General features: G+C 41.1%; 3 protein-coding genes across 3 annotated transcripts; all 3 read left to right on the top strand.

Moving 5' to 3' along the window:
- The first annotated feature begins 10,302 nt into the window (after positions 1 to 10,302).
- Positions 10,303 to 11,238, top strand: LOC120749343 (taste receptor type 2 member 40-like). The gene has a single exon (XM_040056658.1). It carries the CDS (start codon positions 10,303 to 10,305, stop codon positions 11,236 to 11,238), a length of 936 nt encoding a protein of 311 aa, XP_039912592.1.
- Positions 11,239 to 13,333: 2,095 nt separating this feature from the next.
- LOC120749213 (taste receptor type 2 member 40-like) lies at positions 13,334 to 14,269 on the top strand. Its single transcript, XM_040056416.1, has one exon. The coding sequence runs from the start codon at positions 13,334 to 13,336 to the stop codon at positions 14,267 to 14,269; it is 936 nt and encodes a 311-aa protein (XP_039912350.1).
- Positions 14,270 to 20,157: 5,888 nt separating this feature from the next.
- Positions 20,158 to 21,093, top strand: LOC120748355 (taste receptor type 2 member 40-like). The gene has a single exon (XM_040054494.1). It carries the CDS (start codon positions 20,158 to 20,160, stop codon positions 21,091 to 21,093), a length of 936 nt encoding a protein of 311 aa, XP_039910428.1.

Below are 21,093 nucleotides of genomic sequence, written 5' to 3'. Positions count from 1 at the left end.
ATATCTGTATCTGAACTCTTCCACCTTCATAATTACAGCATCTAACAGCTCCCAAGCTTTATGTAATGAAGCAAATTTTACTTCTCTTTTCTCTATGAACACTAAGTTTTAAAATTTACCTGGGCAAGGAATTTATTGCCTTTTTATTATAAAATGGTTATGATAATTTTGAACAAAATATAATTAAAATTAAAGCATGTATTGAAACCTTGGCTGAAGTATTCACTTTTAAAGTTATACTAAAGAAGGCAAAAAAAGCCTTTGGTCAATGTGCTGGGATTATATGATTGGCTTTAATTTTGTCTCATATACCAGTATCTTTTAAACAGGTACTCTCATCTCCTCTGGATTAAATTAAATTTTACTACATAAATTGGCAAAACATTACATTGATATTGCCACAACACATGGATTGTCCCACACAGGCTACCTAGAAATACCTTGAATGTGTATGTATGGACAATATTTACCAGACCGTGTAAACTAATTGGGACACATCCTGAAAAGTAGATGGATCACAACTTCATTTCGAGAGTGCATGGGATGTTTCAGGAAAGGAAACCTGAGAAACACCTCTCTTTCTCAATGAAGAGCACGGCTCTTTGAATTAGCACATGTTTCAATGGTGCTGTGATGCTGAGAAGATCTTGCCTTGCAGGATCTAGTGTGGTGGTGATATTTCTTCCCTAAAGGCATTACAAACCATAGTAACATTATATGTTTGATCTAATAGACATTATTGTTGGATTCGGGATACTGTTGGGAAAGTATGCTCCTGAGTAGCTGTAGTGGACATCGGGTTTTGAGTTTGTTAAGTAATTCAGAAGGAAAGTTGAGCCATTATGGAAAGAATTAAGTTGTTAAAACTTTTATTTATTCCAAAATTTGTGTATCTCTTCAGAAAGAATGTGGATTTATTTCGCGTAGATGCTGCCTCTGTGACTGTGGTCTGAGATATCCAGGTATAAGACATATTTTATCTGAAGTTATATGATCCACACCAGAAAAATCTGTTTAGCTGCGGTTATTAGCTGTTGCAAAGTAAGTCAGACTTAGTTACATACGTTTTCTTGCATCTGTCAGGGTAAGAACAGAGCATATTTGCGTCTGGTAGCAATAAGGCAGTGAAGCATATCTTACATTTTCCACATCACCAATTGGATACGGAAATTTCTTTCAGATTATGTGTCACAGGACAGCGGCACTTTCTGTCTGAAAGTGACAGTCTGTATATATATTTAAGCCCTGAAAAAGCTCTGTAAAAGCATTGTAAACATTCTGATGGGGTTTTGACTATACAAACTGTAGAGCTTTGGGCATCTTGAGGGCTGAATGTGTGAAGTATTCACATATACATGAAAATGTTGCTGTTGTTTTTCCTGCTAGCATGTAGGTTTCTTTGAGGATGCTTTTATTACCTACAGAAAGCAAAGACAAAAAGTTTCCCTGTAAATTTTTTTTAATTACAGAAGCAGGAAGAGGGGCTTGGGGGAGGGAGAGAGGGCAGAGAGGGAGAAGACGTCACAAGTAATCCTTATCAACTCATTCCCTTCTTATCTTTAAGGCACATATGACAGCTCTGCTCCCTTGAGACCACAAATTAGTAAGAGAACCTCTGGCTTTTTTCTCTGTGACCAACACTTCTCTTCTCTTCTCTTCTCTTCTCTTCTCTTCTCTTCTCTTCTCTTCTCTTCTCTTCTCTTCTCTTCTCTTCTCTTCTCTATACAGAGCATTAGCTTCTTCCAAATCTAACACTGATCAGCACATTGAAAAAAATATAATGTTTGACATGCCTTCCAGATGTTACACATAAAAATGTTTAACAGCAGTTATCTTTTAGATACCTCTTAGAATTAAATAAGCATATGATTCAAAGTAATATGAACATATTAAGTGTGTTGACATGCATTTAACAGATGTTGTTGCATGTGTATTTCTTATGGTAATTTTAAATGGTTAGTATTTCAAACGGTTTGGAATCAAAATCAGATTTCAGCAAATTATTTTCCTAATGCTTGTCCTGAAGTCAAATTGAATTGGGACTTTGATCTTCTACATCATGGGAATAGTATATTCCACTGCAACAGTCTAGTAGAGTGAAGTTTTGCTTCATGGATTGATATTCCATCTTCAATCTTCCAAAATATATATGTATCACAGACTGCACAAAAGACTGCTCTTTCAAAAAGAGCATTGGAAAAACATGGTGAGGCAATGTTAATGTCTCTGGCCATCTTAAAAACTCTTGTGAAAAGGCTATCACTTACAAAGAGACCGCACTTAGGTTTAAAAAAACAACTTGTTTAACTCAAGCTCTTCTACCTCAAATGGTCCCTGGTGATACTAGCACTGAGCATTGTGACTTGTAGATTAAAACAACATAAAATAAAATCTCCTTTGTATGAAAGACTGTCTGCTAAAAGTTAGTAATAATTTTGGTAACCATCAAGAGCACAAATTTTGTCTGAAAATGTCAGAACTCTGTAGCAGTTGTTCCTTCACTAAAGAAGTTCAGAAAACTGCAGGCAGGACAGCCTGAGAGCCATAACATTCCGTCGTAGGTTGGAGGACTGATGACAGGATAAATTCAATTTGAACAGCCCCCAACTGGAGCTGTCAGTCAAGGATCTTGCAGAGTGTTCTAAGAGCTCTGCAGGTGACAGAGAGGGTTCCCTTCTGGGGAAAAAGTGCTCTCAGACACTCGCAGTTACATATGCAGATGGCAACTTTTCACCCTTTTATCCACTGAAAGCTTGCTCTCTCATTGAGCATCAGTCTATCAGTACACAAACACAAAGACTCACAGAATGCCTTGGCTGGAATGGATTTTTAGAAATCATCCCGTTCAACCATCCCACCAGGTCAGGTTGCTTAATCTTTGTCCAGGCCTTGAACGCTTCTAGTGAGGGATCATCCACCACTTCCCTGGGGAACCTGTCCTTCCAGCTTTCTGGGACATCTTTATGCAGGAAAAAAAGGTCAGAAAAGTCATTGATACTTCTAACCACAACCACCAGTTAATAGACTTTAGGTTCAGAGGAGGCAGGAAGAAGGGGAGAGACCAAAGTTTGTAACCAAAGATTCGCTCAGTGTGTGGCAGTTCAGTTACCTGGATGAATTTGTTAAAGACAATGGGGAAAAAAATTAGGAACAGCCCGACCTGTGTGAATCCTTCAAACTGAAGAGTCTTCAGTCCATCCTTGAGGAAGACTATACTCAAACCTTGGATCCAAGTGGATAGAATGGATACAAAATACATGAACTGGGAGGCAGACAGGAAGGGTATCTTTGATAACAAGAAAGACAGGGTATCCTTGATGACAGGGGTTGGTTTCAGTAGGAAAGGAAAGTCTGAGAATGAAGGGTAGGAGGATAGAGAAGATTAGGCAAGAAAGACAGGAGAAGCATTGAAAATAAGAATGGCAGAAAACACTAAAGTTGAAACTAACACCACCTTATTTTTCCCTGTCGTACATGAATATCATGAATGAATACATGAATACATGAGTTTCCCTGTTCATAACCCTATCCTACATGAATGTCCTCTATTGTTTTCTGTGTTACTTTAATATCTCATTTGTTGCTTCATTAGGCACAACCTCTAATAATTAATAGCATAATTAGAATATCACTTCAGGCTATTGTTAAAGATTTTTTAGTTCTTTTGTAGTTACTGTACTAGTGAGAACTTGATTTTTATTTTCTCTGCAACAGGGTAAAGACTGATATTAAAAAAAAAAAGATTTTTGTGGTTGTATATATTTTTACATATTCAGACATTCACCGTGAAACCCTTCCAAAACACCCATAAGGCATAGTTTTCCATACAGAAAAGCAAGTCCTAGCCTCTGAAGCATTTATTTAAGGAGAGAAAAAAGAATAAAAGCATAATCCCTGAATAAGCAGCCACACAGCTTTCTACTGAGGAGGCATGCTAAGGCAAATGAAATATCTGAGTCCAGCAGACTGCCAGAGGGCTTCTCATAGTATTGAGTGTGTATCAACTCTGTTCTTGCTTTTTCACAGTGCACCACCTTCCAAAACACATCCTAGAAAACCATTTTCCATAGCTCTTTAAAGTGCTTGTTACCTGCTTTGTTTTTTACAATTGCTTACAGGCTGATTTAAAGGGATGTTTCCTGTAAAACTCCATTCTGATTCTGAAAAATTACTATACCAAAAATATCATTTTATATGCAACTTAATCAAAAGTGGTGAATTTCAGAATATAAAAGCTATGTCCCGTGCTTTACCGTATCAGCCCTACAGATATAATTCAGATGAAAGACTAACTGGTGTAAGATGAGGAGTTGTACTTACGTATGAAAAACTCAGGCTAACTGCTATGCTTGGTGAGAGCAAAATAGAACAAAGCCCTGTATCCTAAATGATGTGTGCCAATGTGCGAGGTGAAAATGGCCTTGAATTCCAGAGATTATGGGTCTATCAAGCAGAATTGTTTATATTTCACATGTAGATGACATTTTTCTGGTGCAGAATCACTTGAATCATGAATGTTACAATGCAATAGCCACTTGACCACAACTCAGGTTTATGTCTCAAAATGTATATTTTAGTTGTAATGCCACAACAAGAAACTATATGAAAGCATAGCATTTACAGCTAAATTTGAAACTATATGAACTTCGTGGCCATTCAAAATACTTTAGAAGGTATCAGCAAGACATTGTTTTAAAGTATTTTTTTGTTGGAAGTACATCCATAATATCTACCATTAGTTACATCTGTGGACCAGACAGTGAAGTGTAATCAGTCACAAATATTCTCTTTGGTTCAGCCCCTAAATCTGCTGCCCCCATTTGTGGTTTGAATCCAACTTATTTACTAAATCTCTTCATACACTTTTCAATATCACAAAGTAATGCTTGTGAAATCAATGGCTGACATATTGAAAAAAAAAAATTAATTGCCTCATCTTTCCTGAGCAGAACCCTCACGTTCTTTCTTCTGTATTTCCACCGCAATTTCATTTTATGCCTCCTCTTCTTATATTTTTCCTCCTCAGTATCTCCAGTTATTGCACTGGGTTTCAGAAGTTAAGACTTGCACTCAGGATTCTGGCGATTTCAAGTTCCATTTGTGTCTTTGATTCTGTCGTAATATGTGGGTTTGGGTCATCAGGTAAACTGTCAGTGTGTCTGTAAAGTGGAGTTTGCATTTGCTCAGCAACGTGGCATATTTTGAATTGAACTAAATAATTTCCTGTGTGACTATGAGGTTCAGCAAACAGCCAAATTATCTGGGAAAGATTTTCTCCCAGACTGATGAAATGGAAACAAATGTACTTTAGTAGATTTCTACATAGTTGGATGAATAAGCTTTGCTTTCTTTCACTTCTCTTCTCCAAAGCAGGATCAGCTTTCCCTGTGACACCCCAGCAGCTTCTAGTTCAAACCCTTTTAAAAAGTTTGTAATGAAAATCTACATGACTTTTTTCCCTTAAGTTTTAACACTAATTGTCAAAAAGATCTGGCTTTGTAGTTATGAAACCAGCCCCTCCTTACCCTCTCCATAATGCACTTTAAGAAAAGTTTATTCCTGTATCTTCAGAGTTATTTTTGCATGTTTGTTAGCCCTTTTGCAGATTTATTCTTTCTAAACTAGAAAAGTCTGTTCCTTCCAATTTTTATAGTTCTGCAGCACAACATTATTAGAGCTACATACAAGAGTACAATGCCTTAATTAATACAATAAACAAAAACTTTTGCATTTCCCAGCATGGCATTTATTTTTATTACAGCTTTCTTCACAAATTTATATATGCATGTGTTTATTCATATCTGTTAGGCATTTGTCCGTATTTTATCAGACTGCATCTCCAGCTTACCAAAATGGTTTTGAATTCCGCATCTGTCTTCCAAAACTTTGTGGTCAGCCTAAGCCTGGTGATATGTGTAAATTTAGTAGTGTCCAGTCACCAGAAAAATAAAACTCTCCCCCAGATACCGGATACAATATTCCAGATACCACCTTAAAAATTGTGGAAGAAGAGAATCACTTTCCTTAATCTACTGGCTGTGCTCCTGGTAAACCAGATTAGAGTGCTGTACACTGTATACTTATTCTCTAGACATTTACTGAACTTAAGTACTTAACTACCCATCTACTGTGGTAGTTAATTCTGATTTCTTTGTCAAGCCCTCAGAATTTACTTGTGTTGAATACTGCTGATTGAATTCATTTTACCACCAGACAATAAAAAGGTCATACTGGGATGGACTCATGGATAAATTTCCCAGGTACTGCTGTGGTGAATATGGTTAAGGGCTGTGCACTGCTTTTGGGGTTTTGGCTGCTGAGTTTCAGAGCCAATTTCCACAGCACAGCTGACTGACCTTAAAACAAATTGCTGGGAGAAGCCTCAGTAGGGCTCAGTCCCCTCTCCTTTCAGGAGCTGCTTCTAAGCTGGGCGCCCACCCTTGCTCTCTCCCTGAACTCTGCTGCAGCTTTGCCTGGGTCTTTCCATCTGCCTAGCTGACCTGGATACTGATCCTGGCCTACAGACTGGAATTACTGGCTTGATCTTGGTCATGTCTTATCACTGTGGACACATCTGGTACGACTGGACTGCTGGCTGACCCATCACAGAGCTTCTCTGCTGTCCTTGCCCATAGGAGGTGGGACTGCATGCTTGACAGTCCTTTCCTTGCCTGCCTTGTGGGGATGCCGACTTTTTGATCTCCTTTCCTTATGGAACAGCTCCTCCTGCTGCTCCTTAGCATGGACATCGTAATCTATGCTTCAACCAGAGTTCTCCCTGTGGGCTTACAGGATGTTGAGCAGCTTTTGAAATAGCTGACTATTAGGCTTCTATAGCAGCCTTTCTATAATCTGTGTATGGGGATATATATGTACTTTGTTAGCTGACTCCATGAGGGTGGAGTGTTCAGGTTCAGCTAGCACCTGTCTGACCTCTGATGTTAATTTTGATCCATGGGAAGACATTCTGGAAGATGGCTCAAGAGACCTTTGTCTCTGTCTGCACCGTGGACTCAGACTGGGTGCCTGGCAATCAGCATCGAGGGAGTAAGGTTGCAGAATACAATGAAGCACCTTCTTCTCTGGTGTTTGTGACCAGAATGTGATATGGTGACAGTGACAGGCATGAGATCACTACATATAACCTTAAACTGACCCTTTTCATGTCAAAATGTGTCACTTCCTGCTGTTCCACCGAAGTGCGCAGCACAATATGATGCCAGGAACTGGAGGGCAATTTTCTGCAGGGTGAAGGAATTATCTACCCATCAGCAGCTTCCTTTGAGCCTTCCTGGAGAAAAAGATTGGTCCAGTACTTTCTAGATAATTCCTGAGCATGAGCATAACTGTGAATACAGCAGCAGAATCGAATCCAGCAGCTGGAAAGGCAGCGGTGTCACTCAGATTGTCAGCCCATTGCCAGACAGGGTAGGCTTGGCCTGGCTTTTGAGGTCTGCAGGGAGTAGAGGCATATAAGTCACCCTGGGTCTCTTAGCCATGGAAACAAAAGTCATTCCCTGGTGTGGATTACCAGGATAATATAAAGTTGCATGAAACAATTGCAGGTTCAGTAGTTTGTTGTGTACAGGATGAATTGCAATTTACTAATAGCCAATCAAATCTAAATTTAGAATTATTTCTGTAAGCAGTTTGCTGACTGCATATAGCAGTGTCCCCTCAAGCCTGGCAGGCATTGACCACAGGCTAGCTCAGTTCTGCACTGCGACAGCATGGATCGGTCGGGGTTACAGGCAGGGCGAGTAACCTCCTCCCGGTGAGTTCTTGGTTCCCCACAAAGGCGAGTGGACCTGATGGAATTGCGACTGCAACGACGGAAAAAGGGTCGACTCTCTTGAGCAGGGTGGAAGGTAGTTTATTAAGGGGAGTCTGGCAAGGAGCTCCGCCTCAGCCTACTGCTGCCCAGAGAGAGCAGAGATCAAAGCCTGACGGCCACTTATAAACGGGGGAGGGCTGACAACGGGTCAGCCAACCAGGGAACACGGGGGTGTAACAGGGGGTGTCAACCTAAGAACAAAGAATGAATCACAAGAGGGGAGGAGGGGATTCCCCGGGCACCAGCCTACCACTCGACGCCTCTCCTGGATCTTTCCAGAATCCAGGGAAGGGTCTCAAAGTGACAGACAGGGCAACCATGAGGAGAGGGGGGGAATTGACAGGGACAGGTGCAGGGGAGAAATGATTGGCATATAACGTCTGGTTATAAAACTAACTCATAAGGGGGAAAACCATTCCAAGACACAGGGGAGTACAGTGGACTAAACCATTACAAAAATAACTTATAAATCTTACAAAAATAACTTAATAACTTAATAAAACAACTCTCACACCACTACAACAGCAAACTGTGTTCCATTCTCTAGTTGTACAACATTAGGAGGGTACTGTAGTATGTTAATAACTACTAACAGACATTGTTTCATTGTTACATAAATTCATTAAATGTCTAACCTATCCTGTTGAAACATCTCCAGCAGAGATGGTATTTATAATATTTGTTTAGAGCAGTCACTATTTTGCTGTATATATAGCTATTCTACTTAATTACATTCTGCCGTGTAGGGGCTGTATTGCTACAAGTGGATGAAGCCGTTATCCTGATGATGTGTGGATGCTATGGCTCTGTCTTCTTGAAGTCAAGCTAGGCAGTGAGGCTGAGCATGTATTTCTCAGGCAGGTATCCCTGCCCGTGGTGGGGAGGTTGGAACTAGATGATGTGTAAGGCCCCTTCCAATCCAAACCATTCTATGATTGCATCATCCTGTGATCTATAGAAACACACACACAAGCACAGACAGTCACACTACTCAAGCAGACACTTGGCCATGCAGATCACATGGACAGGAAGTACTTGAAAATTCTACTTCGAGAATGCTTTGAAAATTTAGCTAATGCCACTATGAAGCCATCAGAATTAGCATGGCATTGAAAACCAAACTATCCAGAGCATGAAGATAAACCTCTACAATTTTTTCAGCAATATTTCAAGCCTTGTGACATTCAATTCAGTACTTTACAAAACTTCACCAAACCTGATGACAAATGTGTGGAGAAGCCTCCTTTGAGGTTTCTTGCTTGACAGCAAAAGACAAAATGTCACATAGCATCAGGGAAACGCTTATTCTTCCTGCCATAAAAGGTAAAAATGGCTGTGATAGTACACAGAAAGTGTAGAGCAGCAAACTAAAATGCATTCTTTTGGCAGCAAACCGTGTTAGAAGACACAGAGAAAATACTGCTGAAGGTTTGAAGAGATAAGTATCAGCACAAATTACATAGTGGAAGAGGATTTCTGAATGGATGGATGAAAGAACAAATGTTTCTAAAATGCCTCAGATTAAGGTATTTGACAAATTCTGTTTCAATAGTGAAATAAATGAAGAGCTACCTTCTGTAAGCCATTGAAGGGAAGATTTACCACAGAAGCTGTATTCTCAACAGTTAATTATTTCTTTAATATAAATGTTTTCTGGAAGAGCCTTGCAAGTGTAAAGACCAGTGCAACAACTGCTTTGACTGGCATAAGAGAAGGATTGGGTGATAAAGTTGCATAGTCACCACTACACCTGGAATTCGTTTACTGCAATGTCCACAGATGAGTTATTACAGCAAAGAAACTGGAGCCAGACCTAGAAAAGCTGCTACAGGATGTCATAAATTTGGTTCATTTAATAAAAAAAGACCTTGAAACACTAGAACATTTACAATACTGTGCAATGACAGGGGAGAGACCATGAAAATTCTTTATACCTCTGGTGAGTTGACCTTGATTGGCTGTCACATGCCAACCAAGCCTATTAGCAAGTATTTGAATACAACTGATGAAGACAAAGACCTGCCCCAGTATTAGAAGAACCCACAGAGATTACTCTCATAAACAAAGAAGACATGAGAGTGCAAGACAGGGAGAGATCAGGAAGTTAGATATAAAAAACAAAACTAGGCATGTAAAGCAGGACATCAGACATCAGAGTGGAAACCTACAGTTCTAAAAACCCAGCTGATCTGTTTCATAACTGGTCCAATGCAAATCCCTTCACCAAAATGAAAACTATGTAATTGAATCTTTACCAATTTGCATGTTTAGACAAATCAGCTGAGCTATCAATCACAAAAACAACATGTAAAATAGCAGAAATATAAAATTACATTAGGACACTTCACCACCTGAGATAAAGACATGATCATTGCTCGTAACAGCTCATAGAGATTGGCATTGCCCGACAGATCCAAGGCTTTCAGGGGCGCAGGAGAAGCGGAAAAATTGCAAGCCCTTAGGTTGAAATGGTCACATCTTTTGCTCTCCTTTGTCTATCAATTGCTATAATTGAATCCATGGCAGGAATTCTAGGAAACGGAATGATCTTGGCTGCCTGTTCATTGAGCTGCATTGGGAGCAAAACATGGTCCCCATATGATATGATCGTGATCTTCCTGAGTTCGTCTAGATTCATTTTGCAGTCATGGACTACACTGGATTTCTTCATGAGTATATTTTATGAAACCGTCAATTATAAAGAAAATGTGTACATAGTTTCAAAGATAATGTTTACGTTTCTGAACTACTCCAGCCTCTGGTTTGGAGCCTGGCTTAGTGTCTTCTATTGTATCAAGGTTACCAGTTTTACACAGCCTTTCTTCACCTGGCTGAAGCAAAGGTTTGCCAGGCTGGTGCCCTGGATGCTGCTCACATCATGCCTCTGCTCCATCACAGCTGCAATTCCCTTCGCCTGGGACATCTACGGTGGGCACAACAACTTCACTGCTCCTTCACCCCTGACAAACTCTTCAGCAATGAGAACCACAAGGAAAGACACTTTGAGCATATTAATTCTTCTCTCTAATATTGGTATAGGTATGCCTTTAATACTGTCCGTTGCTTCAAGTGTTCTGCTGATTTGGTCTCTCTGGATCCACACCAGGCGGATGCAAAATAATGCAAGTGGCTTCAGGGATCCCAGCTTAGAAGCACATATCAATGCCATCAAGTCAGTCTGTTCCTTCCTCATCCTTTACATTATATATTTTATATGCGTGCTTGTCATTGTATTCACAGTTCTTTCACCTTTAAGCACTGGAGAATTGATCTGTGTAGTTTTAACAGCTGCCTGTCCTACAGGACACACAATGGTTTTAATTTGGAGCAATCCAAAATTTCGAGAGCTGCCAGCTCGGATTTGGCATCGCACTAACTGTCACGTGAGAACTGCATCCATGTAAAAGACAATGGCTTAGCCTAGTTTAGATGAATAAGAATTTAACAGAAATCATCAGCGGTATAAAGAATAGATGCTGGAATGAGTAGATCAGGGCATTGGTCTGGAATCATGAAGAAGGTGGGAATTTGGTTTAGTTCGGTGTGAGTCTTGTTACAAATAATTGTGTAACCTCTCTACTATCTGCGGTACTTTCCTTGGTAATCACCACTGTTTCTCTAACACAGCAGAAAAACAGGGCCAAAGCTGACTAGAACGTAATCTCTTGGAATGCTTTAAGCTACAATTCATGATACAAATAGAACAGACCAGGTTAAGCACAGGCATGGTCCCATCCTGTGAATATAAAGCTTGAATGCTGTTTCCCATTACTAAAAGCTCCTAATGAGAATGCTAGGGAATTCTCAATATCTTCAGAACATCCTACTGATCATTTTCGACTCTGGTTGAACTCTAGAATAGTATTTGTTGCTTCTCAAGATGTCTATAACACACCAGTATGGAAAGAATGACATGGCCTTTTGAGTTTCTTCCTCTTGCTGAAAGAGTGATCGGTGTCACTGCATTATTGTTAGATCAGAACTGGAGCTTCTGTGACCATATTCAGCTACAGTCGGATCTTACACACTTTTGAAAGTGACTGTCACAGAAACATTCATGGCTTTAGCCTTGTATTCACTAAGCGCATCCTGATTCAATGTGTCTGGTTTGGATGTTGTCAATTTGTTTGAAGCAATGTACCTGTCATTGATCTGAGTCTGTGCCTGAATTGTTTTGTTTTAAACTTTAAATAATACCAAGCTAAAGATAATTTGTGTTGGAGTCTTCGTTCCCTTCGTAACAGAAACTGTGCCACAGGTGACAGCAGTGTCTTCCATGAACACTTTCTGTGCCATTGAACAGAGATGGTAGAAATGCAGCCCATGGCAATGACACCCTGAACTGCCATTGCCAGCACCACGCATTGTCACCATGCTGGTTCCCGGCTCAGCACCATGAGACACCCGTGTTGGGAGGGTTGGTCCTGCCTCTGCCCTTCCCGGCTCTCCCCTCACTGGCCCTCAGGACCAAACCTCAGAGCTCTCTGACCACACCGACCTGCAGAACACGTGGGCTGTGCTCAGCCCACAATCCCTGTGTGCTGTCCTGCTCCTGGCTGAGCTCTGAGGCACACGGCTGCTCAGCAGGGACACCCTGGACAGCTGCTCTCACACAATTTGCTTTATGTGCCATTATTCCACATTCCTCATGCACATGAGATTCACAGGCGGTCCCTGTGCTATTTTCCTGCCTCGTTAAGTCCGTCTTCCCTCTACAGCTTCCTATCCATATTATTAAATCAAGTAGTTACCAGGTCATTAACATGAATTTGTGGATCTGTGAGGGAAAGCTGACCAAAATATTGGAAGGTGCATCATAGCGCCACTCTTTTGGAAGACATTTGTCTCTGCAACTGACCATCTAATTCTCTATTGTCATTTTTATTAAGGATAAAAATATCTTTACTCTGCATTATATACACAGTCTACTAAATCCTTGTGTTCTAGTGGATGATTATAATAGTTAAATCTCTCCACACACCAAAGAAAAATATGATAATCCTCCTTGCAGCAGAAATTTGAAAGTGTCTGATAAAGAAAAGAGCTACTTTCATATTAGAAGAGGCCAAGGCAATTACGTCTCAGAAACTCTGAAGAGATAACAGTGCAAGAAAGGGAGACATTAAGGCATCAGATAGAAAAAGCAAATCAAGACATGTAAAGCAGGACATCATACACTGGGGTGGAAACCCACATTTGTAAACACCACAGTTCACCTGCTCTGTTACCCTTCATATGCATGTCCTTTCACCAAAATGAATACACTGTAATTGATACTTCATTCAGTTTGCATGTTTAAACAAATCAGCTGAGACATCAACACCAAAACAACATGCAAAATAGCAGAAATATTAATCAACATTAGGACACTTCTGCCCCTGAGATAAATACGTGAGTGAGCGCCCACAACAGCTCCTTGGGATTGGCAGTGCCTGGCAAATCTGAGGCTTTAAGGGACCCAGGTGAAGCTGAGTAATAATTCTGAGCTCTTGGGTTACAATGATGCCATCTTTTGCTCTCCTTTGTCTATCAATTGCTATAATTGAATCCATGGCAGGAATTCTAGGAACTGGAATAATCTTGGCTGTGTGTTCATCAAGCTGCATTAGGAGCAAAACATGGTCCCCATATGATATGATCATGGTCTCGGTGAGTTCATCTAGATTCATTTTGCAGTCATGGACTACACTGGATTTCTCAATGAATATATTTTATGAACCCATCTTTGAAACCGAAAATTGGACTGCACCTGCTAAGATAATTTTTACGTTTCTGAACTACTCCAGCCTCTGGTTTGGAGCCTGGCTTAATGTCTTCTACTGTATCAAGGTTACCAGATTTACACAGCCTTTCTTCACCTGGCTGAAGCAAAGATTTGCCAGGCTGGTGCCCTGGATGCTGCTCACATCATGCCTCTGCTCCATCACAGCTGCAATTCCCTTCGCCTGGGACATCTACGGTGGGCACAACAACTTCACTGCTCCTTCATCCCTGACAAACGCTTCAGCAATGAGAACCACAAGGAAAGACACTTTGAGCATATTAATTCTTCTCTCTAATGCTGGTATAGGTGTACCTTTAATACTGTCTGTTGCTTCAAGTGTTCTGCTGATTTGGTCTCTCTGGATACACACCAGACGGATGCAAAATAATGCAAGTGGCTCCAGGGATCCCAGCTTAGAGGCACATATCAATGCCATCAAGTCAGTCTGTTCCTTCCTCATCCTTTACATTATATATTTTACATGCGTGCTTGTCATTGTATTCAGTGTCTTTTCACCTTTAAGCAATGGAGACTCGATCTGTGTAGTTTTAATGGCTGCCTGTCCTACAGGACACACATTGGTTTTAATTTGGAGCAATCCAAAATTTCGAGAGCTGCCAGCTCGGATTTGGCATCGCACTAACTGTCACGTGAGAACTGCATCCATGTAAAAGACAGTGGCTTAGCCTAGTTTAGATGAATAAGAATTTAACAGAAATCATCAGCGGTATAAAGAATAGATGCTGGAATGAGTAGATCAGGGCATTGGTCTGGAATCATGAAGAAGGTGGGAATTTGGTTTAGTTTGGTGTGAGTCTTGTTACAAATAATTGTGTAACCTCTCTACTATCTGCGGTACTTTCCTTGGTAATCACCACTGTTTCTCTAACACAGCAGAAAAACAGGGCCAAAGCTGACTAGAACGTAATCTCTTGGAATGCTTTAAGCTACAATTCATGATACAAATAGAACAGACCAGGTTAAGCACAGGCATGGTCCCATCCTGTGAATATAAAGCTTGAATGCTGTTTCCCATTACTAAAAGCTCCTAATGAGAATGCTAGGGAATTCTCAATATCTTCAGAACATCCTACTGATCATTTTCGACTCTGGTTGAACTCTAGAATAGTATTTGTTGCTTCTCAAGATGTCTATAACACACCAGTATGGAAAGAATGACATGGCCTTTTGAGTTTCTTCCTCTTGCTGAAAGAGTGATCGGTGTCACTGCATTATTGTTAGATCAGAACTGGAGCTTCTGTGACCATATTCAGCTACAGTCGGATCTTACACACTTTTGAAAGTGACTGTCACAGAAACATTCATGGCTTTAGCCTTGTATTCACTAAGCGCATCCTGATTCAATGTGTCTGGTTTGGATGTTGTCCATTTGTTTGAAGCAATGTACCTGTAATTGATCTGAGTCTGTGCCTGAATTGTTTTGTTTTAAACTTTAAATAATACCAAGCTAAAGATAATTTGTGTTGGAGTCTTCGTTCCCTTCGTAACAGAAACTGTGCCACAGGTGACAGCAGTGTCTTCCATGAACACTTTCTGTGCCATTGAACAGAGATGGTAGAAATGCAGCCCATGGCAATGACACCCTGAACTGCCATTGCCAGCACCACGCATTGTCACCATGCTGGTTCCCGGCTCAGCACCATGAGACACCCGTGTTGGGAGGGTTGGTCCTGCCTCTGCCCTTCCCTGCTCTCCCCTCACCGGCCCTCAGGACCAAACCTCAGAGCTCTCTGACCACACCAACCAGCAGAACACGTGGGCTGTGCTCAGCCCACAATCCCTGTGTGCTGTCCTGCTCCTGGCTGAGCTCTGAGGCACACGGCTGCTCAGCAGGGACACCCTGGACAGCTGCTCTCACACAATTTGCTTTATGTGCCATTATTCCACATTCCTCATGCACATGAGATTCACAGGAGGTCCCTGTGCTATTTTCCTGCCTCGTTAAGTCCATCTTCCCTCCACAGCTTCCTTTCCATATTATTAAATCAAGTAGTTACCAGGTCATTAACATGAATTTGTGGATCTAAGAGGGAAAGCTGACCAAAATATTGGAAGGTGCATCATACGGCCAGTCTTCTGGATGACCTCTCTGTCTGCAAATGGCCAGCCAACTAAATATTGTCTTATGAATAGAAATATCTTTACTCTGCATTATATACACAGTCTACTAAATCCCTGTGTTCTACAGAATAAATTATAAGATACGTTTGATAAGGGTTTGTTCTGGGAAAGAAATAACAATTCCCTGTTTTAGCAGGAAAACGACAGCTTCTGGGATTAGGATCCTCTGAAGACATGTATCTTGTCTGAGAGTAGGCATTTTCTCTTTTCTCTCTTCTGTTTGTAACCCAGAGGCGGTTTGTTTCCCCTCCCCTTAAACCTACCACTTTGCAACCTGAAGAAGGTTTGAAAGTCATGGAATCAGACCCTTCCAAAACACCTAAACTGTTTCCACACACACCATTGCCACGTATATGGCATTGGCAGCTCGATTCAACTCTGGAACAGTGAATCAAATCATGAAACAAACAAAATTCAAAGCTCATCCTGCTCTAACACTGCCAGAAGGACATCATGCAAACCATGTTGTCTTGTATCTCTTTCCACTGAAGATCCAGGAAAACACACAACATTTTCCTCAATGCTCACATGCAGCATATTGAGGCCAACGAAACTATTTCCCATTAAAAACACTTTCCCAGATTATCAGAATTTAAAGATGGAAAAGCTCATCAGTGAGTAATTCAGAGAAAGAAAGACAGTGATCCCACAGTTTTTTGGTTTTTTTTTTCCTAAAGCACAGTCTTTTCCAAGTAACAAACCAGTAATTTGATTAGAGTCCTTAGGTCAAGGCAAAAAATGCAAGTATCTACATGAGAGATCACTACAGGATCCTTGTCTGATTTGCATTCTCGTAAGCACGACTGGAATTTTCATAGTGGAAATTCTGGACAACATGTGATTTTCAATGCCAATCGAATATGATTTTAAGAAAGTCTGTGTGCCAGGTTATCCTGGTTTTCTGTGTATGTTGGGTCCGGGGAAGACAAAAATATATAAATGGGCTTCCTGCTGAAATTAAGGCCTTGCTTTTCAAGGCTTGGCTGCTTTGATTAAGAACCAGCTTCCGCAGTGGAAATGTCTGAGCTTTTAGCAAATTGCTGAGTGAAGCCTCAATGGGGCTTGGCCCCCTCTGCATTCAGGAGCTGCTTCTAAGCTGGGTGCTCACCCTTGTGCTCTGCCTGAGCTGTCCTGCAGCTTTGTCTGGGCCTTTCCACTTGCCTAGCTCCCCTGGATGCTGACCCTGGCCTGCAGACTAAAATTACTGCCTTGATCCTGGGCATGTCTTACCACTCTGGATATCCCTAGACTGTGGGATCAGTCTGTCAGTCCCTGGACTTGTGGCTGTCCATAATTGTTCTCACAGAGCGTATCTGCTATCCTTGCCCGTATGCGGGTGGACTGCAGGCCTGAGAGTGCCCTCACTGTCTCTGCCTTGCCCTGTGGGGATTCCTTCCACACAGGCAAAATAACAGAATTTATTGCCAGTTGAGTAGGGTAGTGAGGGAGGAATGAAAGGAAGGAAAGTAAGGAAACGAATGAAAGGAAGGTAAGGAATGAAAGGAAGGAATCGAAGGAAAGGAAGGAAAGGAATGAAAGGAAGGAAAGGAAGGAAGGAAGGAAAGGAAGGGAAGGGAGGAAAGGGAGGAAAGGAAGGAAGGAAGCTTTTCCCCCATCCCTGCCTCTTCACTCTTCCATCCCCTCTCTCCCTGAGCAGGGCAGGGGAAAGGCAATGGGCACTGCAGAGGGGTTCTTCTCCACAGGGTGCAACCTTCCAGGAACAAACTGCTTCAGCATGGGATCCCCATAGGCTGCAGCTGCTGCCAGGAGCTTTCTCCATGGTGGGATCCCCACAGAATGCAGCTTCCTTCAGGGCACAACCACCTGCTGCCAGAGGGGCTCTGCTCAGGCTGCAGTGTGGAAATCTGCTGCAGTGTGCAGTGCCAGGGCCTGCAGGGTCACAGTCTACATCAGCATGGTCCTCGCCAGGGAAAGCATGGGAATGTCTGCTCTGGTGCCTGGAGCATCTTGTCCCCTTCCTTCTACACTGACCTGGCTGACTGCAAGGCTGTTTCTCTCACATGTTCTCTCTCTGTCCTCTCTCTCACAGTTTCTGTGCACCGGTCCTTGCCCTTCCTCAGCTGAGTTGTCACAGAGATGTCAGCAGCATGACTGGTGAGCGGAGCCTCGGCCAATGGCGGGTCCATTTTGGGGGTAACTGGGACTGATTCTGTGGAACCAGGAGCAACTCCTGGTCTCTTCTCACACAAACCACCCCTGCAGTCTCCTCTGCACCAAAACCTTTCCCATAAACCCCACACATACCACACAGACATTTGCTGGTTATCCTGTGGCTCAGCGCTGAATGAGGTTTTGAGTTACCTGGTCTACAGGAAGATGTCCCTGTCTATGGCAGGGGTTTGGAACTGGTTGATCTTTAAGGCCCCTTTCAACCCAAACCAATCTGTGATTTGATGATTCAATGAGTGAGTCCAAAAGTGCTGACTTTAAAGAGCTGAATTTAAAGAGCAGCTACACAGTTTTCTTTTAGTAAAAGGCAAGTGCTCTGTATTCGCTGACTTTTTTCTATTGGAAGTGTCTGTCAATAGCATGCTACAGAGCAGTTCCTGTTAAACAAACACCCTTTTCTCTGTTCCTTCAAAGTGAAAGTGAAATTCTAACAGTGGACGAGAAAGTAACGGCTTTTCAAAAGATTTTTATGCCAAAAATTATATAAGTGTGACAACTACAAAAACTCTCATATGGGTACACTAGTAAAATGTAGAAGCATAATGTTTTAATCGATTTTAAAAACTTCCAAAGGAAGAGCTTCTGTGAGTTTTGAACCCATTTGTTAAACATATAAAGCCTGAACAATATTTGCTTGGTTTGCAAGCTTTGAAATCAGGGAATTTGGATATTCACAGCTGAATTTCAACAAAATAACTTTACAGATGTGGTAGTGGGAAAGCCATTCAGCGCAAGTATCAAAAGAAACTGAATGTAGAACCAGACCTTTGAATCACTGTGTCACAAAGTGAGAAACTCAGAGTCTAAAAAAAGTAATAAACATAGCAGATCACATTGCTCTCACTAAAAAACTTACTAATGTTTTTAGTGAAAACAGAAAAAGATTTTGTACTAATACTAAAATAAATTAATCTTTAAAATACTGTTTATTTGATCTTGAATTATTTCATTCTTTATTTTGATGTGTTTTATAATAATCCATATCTGTACATAACATGCACATAACACATACAGTGGTATATGTATGAAATATATAAACAAATATACATATAGCTGAGGTGAATGCTCACAAAGTTTTACTCCTACAGGTGTGTAATCAAAAAGGTTTGATCACTGCCCTAGGCAGCCATAGATTACCTTAAGCATTGGGAAATTCAGACTACTCAAAGAAACAACCTTCAAAATGTCTCAAAATTTCTCATTTGATCACTGCCCACAGCTTCTTACTGTACTACTGACAGCTACTTGTGTCACTGCATGTATAAGACCCTTTGTGTGTTTTCTTGTGTGTTCTGGGCTACAGATAAAACATGAGTTCCAAAGTTTTTCAATTAACCCAAGCCTCTCCTCTCACCTGTTTCTTTTTGGACATGGAAAGTGTTTGAATTCAGTTCTTTTAGCAAGTAAAGCAGAATTTAAAGGTATGTATGCTCCATATGGGAGCAAAACCGACTTGATTAATAGTTGTGCCACTGATCCTGTATGTAATGTTGTCTATTGCCAAATCTTTAACTGCTTGGGCAACTCCTGCATTTTTTCAGGAGGTTTGTGAAAAACAAGCAGGGGAAGTACGCTGGTAAAATGATTTTCCTTTTCTCTGTGCTCATCTTTCCACAGATTATTTTTTGTGGGACACTTCGTGCAAGCAAGCAATGATAAGTATAGCAGTTAAAAATATCCATACACAAAAAGAAAAGAGTGAAAATGCTCCTTGCATCAACAATTTGAATATACCTGAAAAAGCAAAGAGCTGCCCCTAGATAAGAAGAGGCCATGGCAAGTATTGTCGGCAACTCAGAAGCCATAAGAGTGCAAGACAGGGAGACATTAAGGCATCAGATATAAAAAACAAATCTAGACATGAAAAGCATGACATCATACCCTGGAATGCAAACCCACATTTGTAAACACCACAGTTCACCTGCTCCATAACCCATCCAGTGCAAATTGCTTCACCATTGCAATGCAAATACTTTGGCAAAATGAAAACACTGTAATTGATACTTCATTCCATTTGCATGCTTAGAAAAATCAACTTGAACATCAAGCCCCAAAACAACATGCAAAATAGCAGAAATATTAAATGACATTAGGACACTTCTGCCCCTGAGATAAATATTTGAGAGTGTGCCCACAACAGCTCCTTGGGATTGGCAGTGCCTGGCAAATCTGAGGCTTTAAGGGACCCAGGTGAAACTGAATAATAACTCTGAGCTCTTGGGTTATAATGATGCCATCTCCTGTTCTCCTTTGTCTATCAACTGCTATAATTGAATCCATGGCAGGAATTCTAGGAACTGGAATAATCTTGGCTGCCTGTTCATCAAGCTGCATTAGGAGCAAAACACGGTCCCCATATGATATGATCATGGTCTCGCTGAGTTCATCTAAAATTGCATTACAATGCTGGATTATACTGGATTTATTCTTGAAAATATTTTGTGAACCCTCCTATTTTAAAGAAAATATATTTGGAGTTGTCAAGACAATGTATGTGTTTCTGAACTACTGCAACCTCTGTTTTGGAGCCTGTCTTAGTGTCTTCTATTGTATCAAGGTTACCAGTTTTACACAGCCTTTCTTCACCTGGCTGAAGCAAAGATTTGCCAGGCTGGTGCCCTGGATGCTGCTCACATCATGCCTCTGCTCCATCACAGCTGCAATTCCCTTCGCCTGGGACGTCTACGGTGGGCACAACAACTTCACTGCTCCTTCATCCCTGACAAACTCTTCAGCAATGAGAACCACAAGGAAAGACACTTTGGGCATATTAATTCTTCTCTCTAATATTGGTATAGGTATGCCTTTAATACTGTCTGTTGCTTCAAGTGTTCTGCTGATTTGGTCTCTCTGGATACACACCAGACGGATGCAAAATAATGCAAGTGGCTCCAGGGATCCCAGCTTAGAGGCACATATCAGTGCCATCAAGTCAGTCTGTTCCTTACTTATCTTTTACGTTTCATATTTTATAGCTTTCACTTTTCTTTTATACAATTTATTTTTAAGTTTTAACATTGAAAAATCCATATGTGTAGCTGTAATGGCTGCCTGTCCTACAGGACACACAATGGTTTTAATTTGGAGCAATCCAAAATTTCGAGAGCTGCCAGCTCGGATTTGGCATCGCACTAACTGTCACGTGAGAACTGCATCCATGTAA

Source organism: Hirundo rustica, chromosome 2 (assembly GCF_015227805.2).
Source record: "Hirundo rustica isolate bHirRus1 chromosome 2, bHirRus1.pri.v3, whole genome shotgun sequence".
In the NCBI taxonomy this organism is placed as follows: domain Eukaryota; kingdom Metazoa; phylum Chordata; class Aves; order Passeriformes; family Hirundinidae; genus Hirundo; species Hirundo rustica.
The sequence above is the reverse complement of the archived record's forward strand: the minus strand, read 5'-3'. Positions and strand labels throughout refer to the sequence as shown.